Source organism: Urocampus carinirostris, chromosome 1 (assembly GCF_059441175.1).
Source record: "Urocampus carinirostris isolate Australia breed hairy pipefish chromosome 1, RoL_Ucar_1.0, whole genome shotgun sequence".
Classification (NCBI taxonomy): domain Eukaryota; kingdom Metazoa; phylum Chordata; class Actinopteri; order Syngnathiformes; family Syngnathidae; genus Urocampus; species Urocampus carinirostris.
Genome location: NC_142349.1, coordinates 47,763,929 through 47,782,238, shown reverse-complemented (window position 1 = coordinate 47,782,238; position 18,310 = coordinate 47,763,929). Strand labels below are relative to the sequence as shown.

The following is an 18,310-nucleotide window of genomic DNA, read 5'->3' as shown; positions in this document are numbered from 1 at the left end:
GAGCACAACCCAAGGTAGCAGTAAAACTAAAGAATGGCCGCATTGAATAGGATTATCGAATAATAGTGACCAGTATATAGGAATATCAACAAAAGAAAACTAATTAAAAGCCAAGAAGAAAGCTAATCTGACTAACGGAACATGAAAGCATAACTATGACAGTGACGCCCATAGGCAACACATCCCATAACAAGGTGTTTCTAAAAGGCAGAACAGTTACCATATGCAGTAATATTTAATTTTAACTGTCCATTTCCAATTATATCCACCTCATTTTACAGCAAGATGTGCACCGGGCAATAAGGCACACTTTCAAATGTCAAATTTGAAGTTTTTAGGTGCACCTTAGAGTCCGGAAGATATGGTAATAGTCCAACGTTCTCCTAATAAAAGAGGGTACCATCAAATCCAGCACTGTGATGAGCAATGACGAGCTTCAGCTTTGGCCTCCTCGCTCAGGGCACATGTTTTTTACTGCACGGATGTTTTTTTTTTTGTGAAAATGGTTTGTTTCCCTTTGTTAATGACTTTTTTAGCTGTACCTACTTAAAAAGCCACAAACACAAACAAAATAACAATTCAGTACGCACACACCCTACAGTTCTGAGGTTTATAATCAAGTACAGTATTTGACGGAGGAAAAGCAGAACTGTAAAATGGTGCTTTTTCACAATTGTATGTTGGTGTTTGTAGGAAGTCATAAAATAAATTTCACTATGGTAATGTTTCACAACTTTTATTTCTCAAACTTGAATATTCAAAACAGAAAAAATAACTAAATTTCAGCTTAGACTCATCAGAATGATCACAAAACATGGCAAGAAAATGACAATGACATAAAAAAAATCCAATGTAATATTAACTTTTCTACGTTTGCTTTTTTTGTTTTTGATTTGTAATAAAAAGTGATTTACTGCCCCAAATGCAATTCCACACGACTTTATCTTGACGAGTTTGAGCTGGAACGAGAGCGGTGACGCCTGCGGCCAGCGGACCTGGAACGAGAGCGGCGGCGTACTGGCGAGCGCCTCCTTGGGGAGCGGGACCTGAAAGGAAATTGAAAAGTGGTTTTCATGAAAAGCTTCAGAAAAAAAAAGGTTAATTTAGCCTCAAAAGGTCATACAATGGAACTAAGTGACTTCACTCGGTATGTTCTATGGGTCAATGGAATCATATGTGTGCAACCACATTAGGGGTGTTTGTTTATTTTTTTTTTAAATAAAATATATACTTTTTGGTCCCTGAATTCATGTATGTTTGACACAAGTTTTATTTTTGTATGTTGCAAATGAAGCGCATTTGACATTGAGCGCTGCACAAAACCAATTCAAATCTAAAATGCTATGTGACGAATTGTGTCATCGCAAGACACTGCATTTTTTTTTTTAATATTAGTGTTGAGTATTTGGCCAACCAGAATTGTCGCAGTTCAGGTTTTAACGGTGCCGGCCAATAATAGGCAATGAATAACAGCACTAGCCAATAATGGCGAGGCAAAGCTTGCAAGCAGCACACTATGCCACACATCCATGTATGAGCCTTGTGTAAGACAGCAACTATAACAAAGCTCCCCAGAAGAGGGCGCTGTTTTTTAAGGTTGATGCGTGTCAATATGATTAACTCTCGTGTTGTCTTTATTTTAAGGACAATTTTTTTCTCCAAAATCATGCAGCCCCAATTTGAATGGTAGGTGTTTTCCTTCATAAAAAATGGCTCCAGAGGAGAAAGGAACCAATAAGTAGAGAAAAATGTACCTCCTTCTCATGCGGGGTGGGCTCCGTCGCCACATGGGTGGCGGCGGTGGCATTCTACGAGGGGGAGACAGGCGCCGAGGAGGGGGACGGACTCTTTGGGGCAGCACAGCAGCCGCTGTGATCTCCTGTCCATCGATTTGACCTACGAACACGTTTGAACGGCAAATGAGTCTTGCAAGAAAAAAAAAATCAGTACAAAGCAGGAATCTTAAAAGATAATCCAATTTGAATAAACACTTAAAAAAAAGTAATTTCTTGCAAGTTTTTAGGAAATGGTTCGATTGTAGCATGCCTTCTTTTGCAAATCAACTAAAAGTGGGTACACACTCACTCAAAATTACTTGTTGGTTCGACCAACAACAAAAGATTTTGTACATGTGTTGACAATTAAACATAAGCTCAACATTATCCTACCTCCATCCATGTATTTAAGTGCCTTCTGGGCCTCCTCATGGCTTTCAAACTCCACGTAAGCAAAACCCTTGGACATATGAGGGACCTGCCGCTCCATCGGCATCTCCACTGACTTGATTTTCCCGTATGTGGCAAAGATCTCCTGGATGTGGTCCTGTGCATGGAACGTGGAAAATTGTGCCGTTATTCAATAATCAAAGGCAAACCTCTTCAAGGTTTGTCTAGTTTAAGTTTCTTGAGAATGTCATACTCGACCGATGACATATCCTTTTCATAAAGGTTCGGAACTCGGTTAAACATTGTTAACACATACTTAGGAGACAATATTCCACTGGTAACTCACTCAGGGTTAACATAAATGCCGATGTTTATTTTTGTCCTTCACCTCTTTTCTTTAGCTAAGAGGAAAGTTATCTAATGAATGATCTGCAGACCAATCTGAACCACCAGATTTCGGATTTCCTGCAGCCCTATTAAACATATATGACATTTTCTTTAGTGATAGATATTAAGCAGGAAAAAAAAACACATGTAAGTATTTCCGCACCCAGGAGCTGCCATTTCGCCACCATATAAAAGAGCTCAATAACAACATGCCCTCCTTTAGATGGTTAATTTTATTTTTTGCTCGATAAGAGTTCCACAGGTTCAAGAGCATTCTCCATTCGGGCCCCGGGGTTGTGGAATGCTCTGCCCTTTGGAGATTCGATCTGCAACCTCAGTGGAAATGTTTAAATCTAGACTTATATTATATATAGACTTCTATTCTATGGCGTATGAATAAGCTATATTTTATGTTGACAATATCTGTGTATTATTTTTATTGCAACCTGGTCATTCTGGAAGGGGGATTACTTCACGTGCGGCCCTTTTTCAAGGTTTCTTCATTTTCCTCATATTGAGGTTTTTGAGTTTTTTCTTACCCTCATGTAAGTTTTAGATCAGGGGATGTTGAAATAACAGTCTGTGGTTTGCAATATTTTGTGGTCTGTACAGCCCTTTGGGACTCTTTGTGATTAAGGGCGTCAAACATGAACATGACTTGACCATTTTCCCATGGGTTCAACATGATTCAGGATAAAGTATATAGTGGAGATACAAAATAGTATTTTCAGAACACATTAGTAAATACATCATGTTTGATCTGACTACCACCTGAAACATGAGGAAATTATGTTGTAGAGATAAGTGAAGAGATCATCATCCCTCTGACATTATGCCCCAGTAAGATAAAGATTTTAAATCCACAAATATGACACTTAAACCATTTTCTTTATTTTGTAGCACTTGTAAATTTGAGTACTGTATATCACTAAGAAGAAATAATGTTGAATGAGCAAACCTTGGTGACATTCCTAGTCAACCGACCCAGATGAACCTTGGTCGGTTTAGGGCTGGGGGTTCTTTTCCTCCTCTCCTTATCTTTCTCCTTTTCCTTTTCTTCTCCCCTTTTCTGTGTTTTGGACCTGCAAATGAAAAACAATAATGATTAACTTGGCAAATGAGCTCAGCTCATACCATTTATTTAAAAATAAAAGGACTTACGCCGAAGTGGAGCGCCGGCGGTTCTCGTGGCGCCGGCGGCCCGGGCTGGGAGAACCCGAAGAGCTAGATGAAGAGGAGGATCGCGAGCTGGAAGAGCCCGAATGGCTGCTTCCAGAGGAGCTGGAGCCGCTGGATGAGCCTGAACTAGAACCGGAGCTACTGCTGGAAGAGGAGCTTGATCGGGACCTGAGTGGAAACGCAAATGGTCAACACTTAAACATCCAACAGGTATGGGGCTGCAGCTAACAAACATAACAGACAACTAGTCACCGACTTTTGAAACAATCAGTTGACTAATCGGATCATTATTTCTTTATTTGTTTACATTTAGCATGGAGTTGATTTAATTGTGGAAAATGATAAAGAAGGGTACAGTGAAAAATACATCTTTTATTGAACATCCTGCAGATTTGTACAAAAAAAATAAAAATCCAAAACCAATTGATTAGGCGGAGTCACTAGAGACATAAATACATAAATAAACCTCTGTCCTTTTTCTTAGCGACAGGTCACTAAATAATAAATCAACACCATTTATCCCTGTAAAACAAGATCAGGCTCATTAACAACAGTAAAAGAATTAGGTGCATTTTGTGAAGTACATTTAGTGGTCCACCGCAAAGTCTGTTACAAAAGAACGTGATGATTCTCAACAGTATGCAATTTTGACAACTGACATTTATAAAGATTTAACAGCCAAAATTTGTTCTCCACACTGCAAACCTTTCATTTCAAATTTCATACATCTGTCAAACACTCTGGCATAACGCTCAACCTCTCCTTCATAGTGAAAAATACGCAAACAAAATGTACAGTCATCCAAACAGTATAGGCTCGAACGTTACTTTAATCTTACCGAGGCCAGACCCAGTTTCATTCAACTGTCAAACGTGCACTTGATATGTTCATGCCTCACAGATATACCGCCATTGTATACAAGGTCTGATTTGCACACTGCAAGAAGTCTTTTCGTGACAGTATCCAGGCTAAAATGGTCTGAAACTTTAGAGGTTTTGGTACATGTACTTGACGTTGACACCGCCATTTCAATAAAGAAAGTCTCCCATACCAGCAGTAACATACATTACTGCTGGGGTCAGAGACGCTATTGCACATGTGCAATTCTCAGTAGAAAATGTATTCATTTAGCGATGCCCCATTCTGTTGGAAAATCATGCCTGGCAACAATAGTCAACAATAAATTTCACTGTCACTATTTCCATTATCGATTTTTGTCAACAACATAGACTAATTTTAAGCTAAGCAGGTGTTACAATTATGGACCTGATCTTTACCCAACACGGCATGATATTTGCACTTTACAGTTTATACTTAGTGCACTTTTGCCTTGCCTCATTTTAGGCCAGGAGTGGCAATGCTTAATAGAGCAATAGCCCAACAAGTAGGCTTATATAGTAACTACCCAACAATGAAATGAACTGAAATGATCTGCATTTATATAGCGCTTTTCAAGTCAATTACTTCCCAAAGCGCTTTACAATGTGCTTCACATTTCCCAATAGCGGCCGTGATCTGTGCAGCCATGTAAGGCGCTAACCTGCTTATTGGGGGTAATGGGGGTTCAGTGTCTTACCCAAGGACACTTCGGCATGTAACACGGACAAGCCGGGATTCGAACTGGGATCCCTTAATCCTAAAACGATCGCTCTACCTCCTGAGCTACTTCCGCCCGAAGCGCTTTGTATGAGCTCATTGGTATCATGCCCAAAGAAAGACAATCTACCTGACAGGAAATAAATGTGTATGTGGTGTGCGAGTCCATTTGAGGTCGCCATACTAAGCCAATGTGTATAAGAAAGACGGGCTGTGGGCATCAATTGTGCCTAAAGCATCACTTGTATGTATGTGCCTATTAATTTGACAAGCTAACTTGTGCGCTTCAGACCTGCTGCTGCTGCTTCCAGTGGATGCGCTACGACGTTTCCTGGCTTTATCCCGACCTCTATCCTTTTCACCGTCCTTGATGGCAGATTTTTCCTTGGGACGGTCTTTAGTTTTCTCCTCCTCCTTTCGCTTAGTAGGAGACGGAGCCCTAAAACACGAAAATGAAATAAACATTAATTCAGTGCAACGTTCGGGTTTAGGTTATATTTTTGACCATGAGGATCATGTGACCAACCCAAAATGTTCCTTAAAGCTTTTGTCTGTTCTCTAATACAATAAGCAAAATTATAAAAATTCAAAAATTCGAAACTATTTCGAGGGGTGGCGGAGTGGTTAGCGCGGGTGCGGCACAGTTCTGAGGTCATGGGATCGAACCTCCTGTGTGGAGTTTGCATGTTCTCCCCTTGCTTGCGTGGGTTCTCTCCGGGCACCGCGGTTTACTCCCACAATCAAAAACATGAATGTCCCTAGGTGTGAATGAGCGAGTGAGTTTTCTATCTCTGTGTGCCCTGCGACAGGCTGGCCACCAGATCAGGGTGTACCGTGCCCACTGCTCCAGCACCCCCGCGAACCTGCTGAAGATAAGCGGTGCAGATAATGGATAGAAGGAAACTATTACGAATACCTCGAACTGTGCATGAAATAACGCACACGTGTGTTCTTATATTAATGCTTTTCCACAAGGAGCAAGAGGAGATTTAACAATGTAGTAACTATATCATTAAATCAATTAAGCAATGACGTTTAATGAATGTGGGAGAATTGCGTACACGTTAGCTGGCTAGCTCGACAAACACCCGCGAGTGAATGCATCTCTCCCTAAGGATAGAAACTATTTTGAACAACATTGACGCGAAATCCAAAAATGCAATGCCAGTTACAGATTCAGGGAAAAACAAAAAATCCTTAGAGGATTTATTTTTGTATTAAACAAAAATGCGCCATTGAAATTCATTCAGCCGATTGGATTATCGCAAACGGGAACACGCCGCTTTTTTCAAAATGTAAAATGTGCGACGTATGAGGCATATAAAACATAAGGATGAAGTGCAAACAATTCAATGCAATAAAAACTACAAAACCAAATCAATGATGTTCTCAATTGTAATTTGTGAATAAAAGGGTAGACTTACATATTTTTTTTGTCTCAGGTGATACAGAAACGGGCGACTACAGGCCTCGAGGACAGTCGCTGTATGATGACGACATTGATCGGAAGTGACGCACCATATTGAGCGCCACTTACGACTAATTTATTTACTTATGTGCTCTGTGATTTAAAGAACGAGAAAAACACGAATGCCTGCGGATGCTCCACTTTGGAACGGGAGGCGTCGTGAATGTAATTGAGTGTCCTCTCTTACTTTCACCAGGTGAGCACTCGTAGTAAAACTGTTCTTTTTAGTCGAGAATGGTCCATCAAAGGTTTCGGGGTTTCGAGTGTGAGGACAACCCTTGCTTGAGCAGACTAGGGGTTTTGTATGATTTACAGGTATTGGGGTAAACATCTTATATTTCTTCTTTTTTATAATCTGCTGCATGTGTCCAAAGTTAATAACACACGGTATACATTTTTTGGATCTGATCTGGAATATCTCATTATCTCATTAGCTGCACCGTAGGGTCGCGGGGGGGCTGGAGCTCATCCCAGCCATCTCCGGGCAGTGGGCAGGGGACACCCTGAACTGGTTGCCAGCCAATCGTAGGGCACACAGGGACAGACAACTCATTCGCTCAGTTACACCTAGGGACAATTTGGACCGGCCAATTCACCTGAAATGCATGTCTTTGGAATGTGGGAGGAAACCGGAGTGCCCGGAGGAAACCCATGCAAGCACGGGGAGAACATACAAACTCCGCACAGTAAGGCCGGTAGCTGGATTTGAACCCACACAGGAGGTTCCCACGACCTCAGAACTGTGCCGCACGCGCGCTAACCACTGCTCCGCCGTGCTGCCCCTGATCTTGAATATGTTACATAATAATAATAATAATAATAATAATAATTTCCTTTGTATTGTCATTCTTTGTAACAATGTACACAGAACGAAATGTCGATACACCTGACCCGTTGTAGCGAGCCGATGCAGCCGCAGCCAACAGAGGGCGCCGCCATTATACCAATTACATGCTATTATAATCAAATGCATTTGGTAAAATTGGTTGCACAATCATTTTGCAAGATTGAAAGGGCTGCAAAGATTTGCCATTATGGTGTTACAACCACAATATTTGAGTTGCCTCCGCATTAATTACTGCTGTTACCAGTTGTTATACTGTATTATAGTTATATTTAAATGGCCCTTAAAAAACATTGTAATTTGGAGCACCCTGTTTGACAAGTGATCTGTTGGCCTAAAAAAACAACTGAATCGTGTGATTTTAATTATATTTTGTCCATGAATACCTAAATACTAAAATAATACAAAATTATAATAAAGATTAAAAAGTCCAAATTGTCAGCTTACAGTATGTTCATTGTTTTCCCCTAGTAAAGGCAAAATGAAGCCCTACGAAGCTGTGAACCCCCGCAGAGAAAGGCTTGTCACACCCATAGGGGTCTTCAAGATGATACATTTCCCCGACTAAGCCACCATGTGGACAGAAAAATGTATAACACGCTTGGCGCATGCAATAAAATTGTGGGGTGTAAATCATGCTCTGAATTCTATTAGAAATATGATATAGATAGATATACAGATATAAAACAGAGTAGTTGAAATATTCTTGAGGAGAGAATGGAGGTTTTTTTTTCACAAATAAAAATATTATTGGTGAGTACAAGTGGTTCTATTAAAATAAAAGTGTAATTTTACGAGGTTACTTTTATGCTTTTTTCTGTCATAGCTGCAGTTGATGTTTTATAACCATAAAATTGTTAATGACTATTGAGGGTTGGATTTTTTCAGATGCAGCACTACTGAAGGCTTAAGTGTGAAATGCATGTCCTCATCACTGTGGCCTGTACATTATATGAACATGTTGTATAATGATGACTATGTATATTGATGAAGCAAGATATGTTATGTGATAATGGGGGTACAGTATAGTGAGAAATTCAGAGTCCTCATTTGAATAGCTTTTTCGTAGTATTTATGCTGCTCGAATATAAACTTGCCTGACTATTTAATCCAGATGTACATTTACAATTGCAAATATGGTTTAATGTTCCTTTAAAAAATGGAGAGTTCCCACATGTTAAGGACTCTTTGCATTTTTCCTTTTAATTTGGACTATGGCATTTGCTTTACCAGTGAAACAATCTTTGCCATGGGTCGCCTGGATGATGCCGCCAAGCGCAAAGTGGTGGAGCTGCGTAAGGCCGGACTGAGTTTTCGCAAGATCAAAGCTGTGCTTGAGCTCGAGAACATCAAAGTGTCAGCGCAGGCCATTTATCTGTTCCTTAGGGAGTTCCAAGGCAGGAGACCAGGCAGGGTCAAACCCCCAGAGGCTGGGAGCAACACGGCTCCTGTACAGAATGTTGTTGGGGGTCTACAAAGTCGCTGGAACAGCATACGTCAACAACACCTGCTACCGGGTCCATCCCACCGTGCCAACTTTACCAAATTTGGTAAACAGGCAACAACAGAAGCAGACAGCAATGCCAAAGTGTCCAGTTGTGGAGAAAGTAGCACAGAAACAGAAACGGAGCAACAGGAATGTTTGGAGGATAATGATGTCCAGATTGTGAGCGTCACATCTTTAGCACAGAGTCAACAAAGAGTGGAGACAAGTGCAACTTTATCTCCTGGAACAGTGACCGCAGAATTAACCAGGAGAAGAGTGACTCCCTCCTCTGGCACCAGTTCTATCCTGGCAGCCCGTAAACGGATTTTGGATAAAGCGCTGACACACAGAATGAAGGTTTTATCATTAACATTCCTTCATTTCTCAATTATCACATGAATTGACGGTTTGGGATTTTATTCCACCAGGTGACATCATTTCCAAGGAGGGATCACATAAGCCTTCAGAATTCAGATATGTCAGCAGCGTCACAACTTTCCACGCCAACATCATCATCATCAACAGCAGTAGAAGCAGCAGCAACATCAACAGGATACAACATGGCCACGTTAAAGGTGATGAATGTTTTATGCATTGAAGCATGAAGTTCCAACGCAAGATGTACCTCTCAGTTATAGGAAAAATAACTATTCTGATGGCATTATATGTATTAGTTAGAAAGGAACCAAGGATTTCTTTTAGAATTTTAGATCCTTCTTTGTCATTGACAACAACGTAGTAATCATTGCTTACGAGATTAGACCTGATACTCCAAGATTAACATTTTATAAAGACTTAATGAGAAAAATAAAAATAATGTCAGAATATATAGGCAAGAATATTTAAAAGCTATTGCTTTGAGGCTGGCCTAGGTTTTAAGTGCATGTTAGGTCTATGAGATGACACAACGTGTATCATTTAAAATTTGATTAACAGCGTATGTATGTGGCGCTGTGCATGGCATGGACACCCATTTTTGTATTTTTCTTTTCATGAGCTGACCCAATCATTTTTCGACAATGTCATTGGTCAGACTCTACATTGATTGTACCCGATGTGATGGGACTTTTGAAAATAAGCTTTTATAATAAAAAAAAATTGTAAGTATATGTTTCATTGTCATTTTTCAGACCAGACTGGAGGACGGCGGCACAAAGACACCAAGGCGTTTTTTCTCACAGAAACCAGGTCTGTCTGTGCGATCGCTTCACATGCCACCTCGAGTTGGAATCCGCCTTCCCAACCGTCCAGCAGCGTCTTTAGCATCTTCTGCTCCTGGAGGCGCCGTTCTTCGCATTCAAGCCTCCGGATCTGAGCCAAGCCGAGATGCTAGGCCAAAAGGGAGTCTTCCGGATCACATTCAGGCTTTGGGCTGCGAGGTGCATTGCCTCAGCCTGGCTGTGAAGACGCTCGTGGAGCAGCAAAATCGCTTAGAGAGGGAGCATGCGCAACAGACTCTCATCCAAAAGCAGATTCTCAGCACCCTGCAGGGCCTCGCCTCCAGAATGGGATCCTGCCACACGGCTCCGCAAGTGCGGGACAAGACACCGCCCCCTTCCTGTTTGCCTGCCTCCTCATCCTCATTCAGCCAAGAAACCTTTGACTTTAACCAAGTTAGCTACAGCCAATGCAGCCAAACACAAACAGCTTACGACTCACTCGAGAGTCTGGAACCTGTCGAGGCCTTTAAACTACCAGTCCTGAGTCCTGATGGTATCAACGGATTTCCACCATGTAGTGGCTCTGAGAACCTCTCGCTCCCTCAGAGTCCCCCGCAGACACAGCAACTATACACTGGCGTGTACCCCCAACATAACTGCCAGTCTCTCGTGGCACCCTACTCCCAGTCTTACATGCCTGCGTATGACCAATCGCATCCTCAGACTAGCTGCTCGGGAAGGAATCTTAGGGACTGCAGCATGTCCACGCAGGAACAACAGCTCAATATTGTCAAAGTGGAGGGTCCTTAGTAGCATATTAAAGCTTTTTTTAAAGACATGTATTTTACTTCGGACCAATTTGTTCTGAGTCCAAAAATCTCAGAGATAGCAATATAAATGAAGTCAATCCATTCCATCATCTGCAAAAGTTGCTAATGTCAATTTCAAAATTATTTTAACTTATTTATTTATGTTCTTTACTCTTCATGTGGTGTGCGCGATATGATTAACATAATTTTTTTTTTTGTCTTTCTAACAGTCCCAATTTCAATTTTATCAAGAATATTTTAAGATACTGTATTTGGGACTAGTATGAATTGCAATGACCAGTTTCCTTTTATTTTTTATTAAAGGGGAAAAAATCAATTTGAATAAATCATCAATTGATCAGAAATTAATACTAATGGTGATAGCCACAAATGCTAGTGACCATTTTGCAGTTATTACTGCAACACTAACAGTGGCAATTAGCAACTGCATCTGTGACACATACATTAGCTGCTAAAGCAACCCCTGCCTACCACGCGATTATATTTGCTTATGCGACTAGTGCCTATGACACATAACCTGCTAAGTTGATTAGTATTTGCTGCTAAATTGACTCTCAAAGTCAATGATTTTTTGATGCCAGTTAGACATAACAATTTCTAGAAAATCACTCTGACCCATCACTGGTGAGCTATTTTCAGAACCAGTCTCCGGGCTACTCAGGTTCTTTTTGGGTGCCCGCTGGCACCAAGTTGGGTACCCCTGCCCTTGAGAATATCTAAGAGCCTTAATTGATTTTTTTCACATTGTCAGTTTAGTTCTTTACGATCATCATCATATGCCCCACCTCTAATTCACTCCATGTGTAGCACATTCTTTTGAGAAAGGTATTTTCTTGCCATTATGATATTTAACTTAAGCACTGAACTACACATTCCTATTTTGGACACTACTTTTTTAGTAAGAAAGATATAACACAAGGCAACGATTGAAAAAAAAAATCACAATTTACTTGTTGTTCTTATTGTGTTTGATGTATTCCTTATCTGAATATAGTGTGCTTCCACACACATATGTTTTCTTTTATAATTACCAGTCCCTTGTACTAATTGACAATTTTAGTAATGGTACCACTAACTTGTCTATGTTGAAACACAGGGAAATATTAGAGTGTGATGCAATGTCTACATTCTTAGAACATATGCATTTAACAAGTGTTTTTGACGTTTTTAATGAAACAATACCTTTTATGAGTACAATGTGTGTAATTTTTTAAGCAATATCTTGACACCCCGACCGATATTTTATAAATATTTTGCTTTTGCTAAATAGAAAGATTACGTTATTTTAAAATAGGTCTGAAAACCATTAAGCGTATCCTGCTTTCGCCGCTTTGTAGTGAAATTACCAAAATGATCCACTGTCAATGGTTTAATGTAGCAGGTCTGATTAGTTCCATTATTATGAACAGGAGCTGCATGCTGAGTTGTAAATAATAAAGCCATGTTGTCTTCGTTGGCGGTTTTCCTAAATTAAGTTTTCAGGCAGAAATGATTTTTTTTTGTTTTTCTACTGCTGTGCAAAGTTTACTTTTACATGGTCGTCATCACATTCCTGCGCTCTTTGCTTTTGTTGGTCCCCTCAATCCTCAAATAGCACAAAACGTGGAGTGACCAACTAAGAGCTCCTTTTTGGCTACTGAATAGTGTGAAGGTCCCAGTTTGATATAATTTCCAAATTAGCCAGGAATTGTGTTTTACTGTGTTATTCTTATGTTATTACCAGGTTGTAATTTTTAGAAGTAGGGTGAAATTAGGCTCAACATCTGCCTTGTATAAGCGAACTGACTGATATATCAATTATAGGCTAATTTTAAAATATTTCGGAAGAACTGATCATGTATTCAAGACACTGGCCATGTCAATGATTTCTCTTGCCAGTTGGAAATTTCCCAGAAAACCACTATGACCCATCACTAGTAAGGTAATCAAAGAACCCGTCTGTGGATTAATCAGTTTTTCTTGGGGGGAGACCATTGACAAAAACACATTGCCTAGAATAGCTAAAATTTTAAAAAGTTTGTTTATAATTAAACAGAAAAGAACTGAACTTGTATTTGTTTCAAGATCTTGTTCATATTAAAACAGTTTTTCAAACAGGCATAGTGGCCATATTACTTTGTAAATTGTATCAAATTAATTTAAGATATCTAGTGTTCTCACTCCTTTCTATGTGCAAAACCATTGCACATTTATAATCTTTTACATGCATTTAGTGACACAATAGAGCCCCAACACTAATAGTTCTGTTTACACGCAATTCTTTTCAGAGAAAACCAGACAGACCTGAAATCTGTCATGTGTGGCGCGACACTATTGTTGTGAAGAGACGCGAGGTTCAAGATGAATTTACAGTATCTCCTATCAGTTAACCCATTTGTTTTGCTGCCAACACGACATGAAAATCCTCGTTTTTGCTCTCTGTGGCTTCTTTCTGCATGTCCAGCCTGAAGAAATAGACCGTTGTAAGTACACCCTTCACTACACTACATTTTGTATTCCATCGTATTTAGAATTGATTTTTTTGTTCCTCCACAGATGTCTACTGTGAAAGTTGCCTACTTGCAGCCCAAGGTACCGTATGCTGGGTAAAACCTTAATCCGGTTTTCTGTGGTATAAATGATTAGACTTCTTAATTGTTCCAATTTTCTACACCTATAGATATAAGTGTGTTATCGCTGTATCTTTAAACCAATGCTATAATTGCCACAAATGGGGAAATGTAATTGATACCTGATTTAAATACTACAGGGCTGTTTCAGAAAATTGGAACATAGATACATTTTTTTTTTACGCAATGCAATTAAAAAAGTCGCCATTCTGGATTTGTTACAAATCAATGGAAAAATCAGAAGCCTTATATTTAGATTTTGCTGATTCGAAATTACAGCCTACTTTTATACTTTTTTATTATATTCTAATGTTTTCAAATGCGAAAGTAGTTTTTGCCATTGTTGGCAACACTTAAACAATAAATTACCTGCATAGATTGGTTGTTGTTTTTTTGTAATAAAACCAGAATGCATGACATGTTTGTTTTTTAATTTAATTACAGAATTTTTTGTATCATTAGCACGGCAGCACAGTTCTGAGGTCATGAGATCGAACATTCCTGTGTGGAGTTTGCATGTTCTTCCCATGCTTGCGTGGGATTTCTCCGGGCACTCCGGTTTCCTCCCACCCTCCAAAAATATGCATGTCAGGTTAATTGGCCGGTCCAAATTGTCCCTAGGTGTGAATGAGCGCGTGACTTGTTTGTCTCTGTGCTCTGCGACTGCCTGGCAACCAGTTCAGGGTGTCCCATGCCCACTGCCCAAGGATAGGTGGGATGAGCTCCAGCACCCCAGCGACCCTACTGAGGAGAAGCAGTGCAGATAATGGATGGATGGATAAATTTGTATCGTTATATTCTAACCTGCATATTACTAAATAAAACATCTGACCTGCATCTGCATACATGCGCCACCAATTCCCAAATAAGCACAAAGATCTCTGTACTTGTATCTATCTGCTTGTCTCTATTCAGTTTAAAATGTTCATTTCATATCAAAGAGTTTTTTGGAGAGGGTTGAGGTGGAGTGGTATCGTGCATGAGCATGAAATAGGATGCAATTACGTTGTAGGCTCGAGTTTTTCTTTGTAATTTGAAATTGTTTTTTGGCACGAAGCATTCTTCACAATGACACTTGCTTCTGTTTTGGTGTTTTCCCCAAAAATTACCTCACATTTATATTCATACTCTGCTTTCTAGAGTTTGAGAAAGAAATGCTAGAAACCACTGCTGAAAGCCGCCTAGGCGCATTTGGATGACTTAATGAGTTCTGGTGAGGTGTGCAGCAGACTTAACTCGCATGGGCCGTATATCAAGGACAAGTTTGCAACTGCCTGTTTACAACTCATAGGTACATCTGTGCATTGGAGCCGTCATTCACTGAAGTTCAGTATTCACCTTTATACAATTCCCATGTTCAGATTCCCACTATGACCAGTTCCACGCTGTTTTGCTGAGTAACAAACCAAATCGTTTGGACATCGCACTTTGCTATGAAAAATCCACAGCGTGTGTGGGAGTAAAAAGACGCTCTTTTGAGGTTAGTTTACTCTGCCTTTTTTTTTTCAACTGTCAAGGTAAAAAATGTCATCCCCTTTGCTGCTTCATTGTGACTTTACCTATCGCAGGATTCCAAAATCCCTTTCACAGACGCCCACATTCAGACTCTTCTCCGAGACAACGAAGAAAATGTTCGAATTAGTCAACCTATACATTCGGGCTCAAAAGATGAGTTGTAAAAACTACAACATACCTTGTGATGGGTTTATGAGGTCTCAGAAGATGTGTGCGGTACAATAAAGAGTGTTTACAGAACATATGTTGTATGACTGACTCCTTTATCTGTGGATTTTAAAAGAAATAATGGATAATAATGCATTCAATGCCTTTGAAGGCACCGAGTCAACGAAGGCCAGGAAATGGGTGTTTTCCGTGAAAAGCAACACATTCAATTAACTACATTAACTATATTTTCATGTTTTACTAGCCTTAGTGCCAATCAGGAAGCACCGGCCACTGATTAGCATGAAATTGAGAAGATAAGATGAAAAAATGAACATCTACAACATTATTACCACGGGACACAGATCATTTAACTGCCAGGGTTTGGGGGCACCACATCCTGTGGTGTGTCTTTGGCAAGTACAGCCAGGTGGCGCCCATTCCTCTCCAGGCTGTTTTGAGGGGAAGCAAGGGTTAAGTCAAGTCAAGTCATTTTTATTTGTATAGCCCTAAATCACGAAGAGTCTCAAAGGGCTTCACAGATTATTACACTATATTACACAGACTATTTTTCAGCCGACGAGAAGAGTAGGTTATTCATATGCTATGGAGTAGAAGTGAGTTTTAAGTTTAGATTTCTACCCTACAATGAAAAATGTAGTCCTGGGTTCCATTTTTACCCGTAGCAGACAAGTCTTCTGATCTGACATGCTGTAGAAATGCCAGATAGAAATATTCAATAACCAACTGAATGAGATGAATATACGGCATTGTGAAAGGAGCTCTCTATTTGACCAAACGTTTGACATCACATTTTGGCAGTCTTGGTGTCATTATGATTCTGTAATAATATAATGTTAGTTTTGCATTCATAAACTATTAATCCTTTATATGCTATAATTACATGTGTAACCGCGTTGTACGTGTCCCACCAAAGATCCACATTCACGCTGGACTGGATGATGAGGTTTTTATTATTACAGTTCTGCAAATGGATGAGTCACAACATTAGCTTTTTCTGCTGGGTTTGATCTCTTTGATCTCTTTGTAGTACTCTGGTTAAACTGACAAAACCCCGCCTCCTGGTCACATGTTAGAAGCCAAAACCAAACCCCACCCCATACCAGCAGATGGCACTGTTGGACTCAGCATTGCAGGACATTTACCAAAAACTATACACATATTTTAGCAGGAATTTCAATAAAATAAAAGTTATTATTACACCCGTTACATACACCCCCCTGAAATTCTGCTAAATATGGGTGTGCTACACTAAACAGAAAAAAAATCACATGCCAAAAAGGCAAATACTGATGAAAAAGAGGACACGAAAACTGGTACAGTATTACAAGGAACAAACTGAAGTGCATGTCAGTTCTAAAACTCTCCCAAAAAGGAGTGTGAAAAGAAAGGAGGCGATCAAACTCCTAACTAAGCACAGACTCAAAGATGCCTGTTACATCTCTGAAATATCAAACATTGTTCCTGTAGTTGTAAGTGCTCACATAGGCACAATTCTTGTTTCTTACTCAAGCTTTGTTACTCAAACTGAAAGTGCATCTCTACTGAACTTAAACTAGGAACTTGCAGATATTGCGGACAGATGATTGTCACCTACCACATGGTCATTCATCTGACAAATAAGACGACTAGGAGGCCTGATGGACTGGCGGACCCTAAGACCATAACGGTTAGGTTGAGCACAAATAACCTGAGCTTGAAGGTCTGGGGCAGTCAAGTCTAAACAGTCAGTATCAGGGGAGTCTGCGTCCAGATGGTCAGTGTTCAATGGGGTCTCGTCTGGGAGACCCATACCCAAAGGGATCATGTTTTCAGAGCACTGTGATGGGCTTTCCGTATTGTCACTTGAAGTATGGTCAACATCTTGTTCGGGGATGTGCTGACTTCCTCGGCTGGATGTATCAACACTGCGAGAGTCAGACTGGGCATCAGATCTGCTGTCTAGTGAGTTATCCTCTACCTCTGGATGAACTTGCTCTTCACCTGCCTGTATCACCCAGTTTACTGTATGGACATCACTGTCTTCAACCGCGTCAGGTAAATCAGGGCATACATCACTTCCATGCATAGCAGCGTCAGACTCTGAGTGTTCAGATTCGCTGGCCAGATCATCCTCACAGGGCAAGAAGCTAACAGAGAGCAGCAAATTCCTGTGAACTACCTTCTCTTTGCCCGTCAGACAATCCTTGACTCTGTAGACATTGAGATCAGGCTTGACTGATATGACTTCATACGGGGTTGACTCCCACTTATCTGCAACTTTGCGTTTCCCCGGGACACCTCTGTTGGCGATCAACACCCGGTCTCCCACGACGAGAGGTGATCCTTTGGCGCTACGGTTGTACAGCTTGGCATGACGAGTCTGTTCTCTGAGAGTATTCCTCTGTACAATTTGAGCAGCTTCATGTAGATCTTTCTTCAGATGGCGTACAAAGTCAGAGTAGCTGACAACAGCATCATTGGTATTAGCATGTTGAAACATGACATCGACAGGGAGACGAGGGATCCTACCAAACACTAGGTAAAACGGTGCAAACCCTGTTGTCTCATGCTCTGTGCAGTTATAGCAGAATGTGAGCTGCTGCAGCATTTGTGGCCACTTTGCTTTGGGCTGAGGGGGAAGGGTTCTGATCATATCTCCCAATGTTCGGTTGAATCGTTCTGCGATGCCATTTCCCATGGGGTGGTACGGAGTGGTATGGGATTTCTGCACCCCTGCCATCTCTAGAAGCTCTTTGATCAGTTTGCTCTCAAAATTAGCTCCCTGATCAGAGTGGATACGCCGTGGGAAACCATAGACAAGGAAGAAATCCTGCCACAGACGGCGAGCAACTTGTTTGGCGGTTTGATTTCTGCAAGGGAAGGCGTGCGCCATCTTGGAGAAATGATCAGTTACGACCAGG

General features: G+C 40.6%; 2 protein-coding genes and 1 pseudogene across 4 annotated transcripts; 2 read left to right on the top strand and 1 right to left on the bottom strand.

The window, feature by feature from the left end:
- Positions 1-720: 720 nt before the first annotated feature.
- rnps1 (RNA binding protein S1, serine-rich domain) lies at positions 721-6,862 on the bottom strand. The gene is made up of 7 exons (XM_088342938.1): positions 6,752-6,862; positions 5,620-5,766; positions 3,714-3,899; positions 3,511-3,634; positions 2,169-2,322; positions 1,755-1,896; positions 721-1,046 (listed from the first exon to the last, which is right to left on the bottom strand). Coding segments are annotated over exons 1-7 (861 nt in total). The 5' UTR covers positions 6,754-6,862; the 3' UTR covers positions 721-940.
- Positions 6,849-11,132, top strand: LOC148374954 (uncharacterized). 2 transcript variants are annotated; one of them, XM_088342901.1, is made up of 4 exons: positions 6,849-6,991; positions 8,873-9,482; positions 9,554-9,700; positions 10,256-11,132. In XM_088342901.1, exons 2-4 carry the CDS (start codon positions 8,889-8,891, stop codon positions 11,093-11,095), a joined length of 1,581 nt encoding a protein of 526 aa, XP_088199027.1. In that variant the 5' UTR covers positions 6,849-6,991; positions 8,873-8,888; the 3' UTR covers positions 11,096-11,132. The 2 variants fall into 2 exon arrangements, with proteins under 2 accessions (XP_088199027.1, XP_088199022.1); XM_088342896.1 differs by lacking the exon at positions 6,849-6,991 and adding an exon at positions 7,032-7,110.
- LOC148374953 (uncharacterized) lies at positions 6,850-15,479 on the top strand (annotated as a pseudogene). The gene is made up of 6 exons (XR_015851185.1): positions 6,850-6,991; positions 13,383-13,577; positions 13,651-13,686; positions 14,865-15,015; positions 15,086-15,204; positions 15,293-15,479. The product of XR_015851185.1 is annotated as an uncharacterized LOC148374953 (transcript).
- Positions 15,480-18,310: the final 2,831 nt, after the last annotated feature.

Bases quoted from the DNA above. Each gene is read 5' to 3' on its own strand.
- rnps1 (XM_088342938.1), bottom strand. The intron at 3,900-5,619 runs GTCTGAAGCGCA...GTTTCCACTCAG, and splicing joins ACTGGAAGCAGCAGCAGCAG to GTCCCGATCAAGCTCCTCTT. The intron at 1,897-2,168 runs GTAGGATAATGT...ACGTGTTCGTAG, and splicing joins ACTTAAATACATGGATGGAG to GTCAAATCGATGGACAGGAG.
- LOC148374954 (XM_088342896.1), top strand. The intron at 9,483-9,553 runs GTTTTATCATTA...TTATTCCACCAG, and splicing joins CGCTGACACACAGAATGAAG to GTGACATCATTTCCAAGGAG. The intron at 9,701-10,255 runs GTGATGAATGTT...GTCATTTTTCAG, and splicing joins ACAACATGGCCACGTTAAAG to ACCAGACTGGAGGACGGCGG.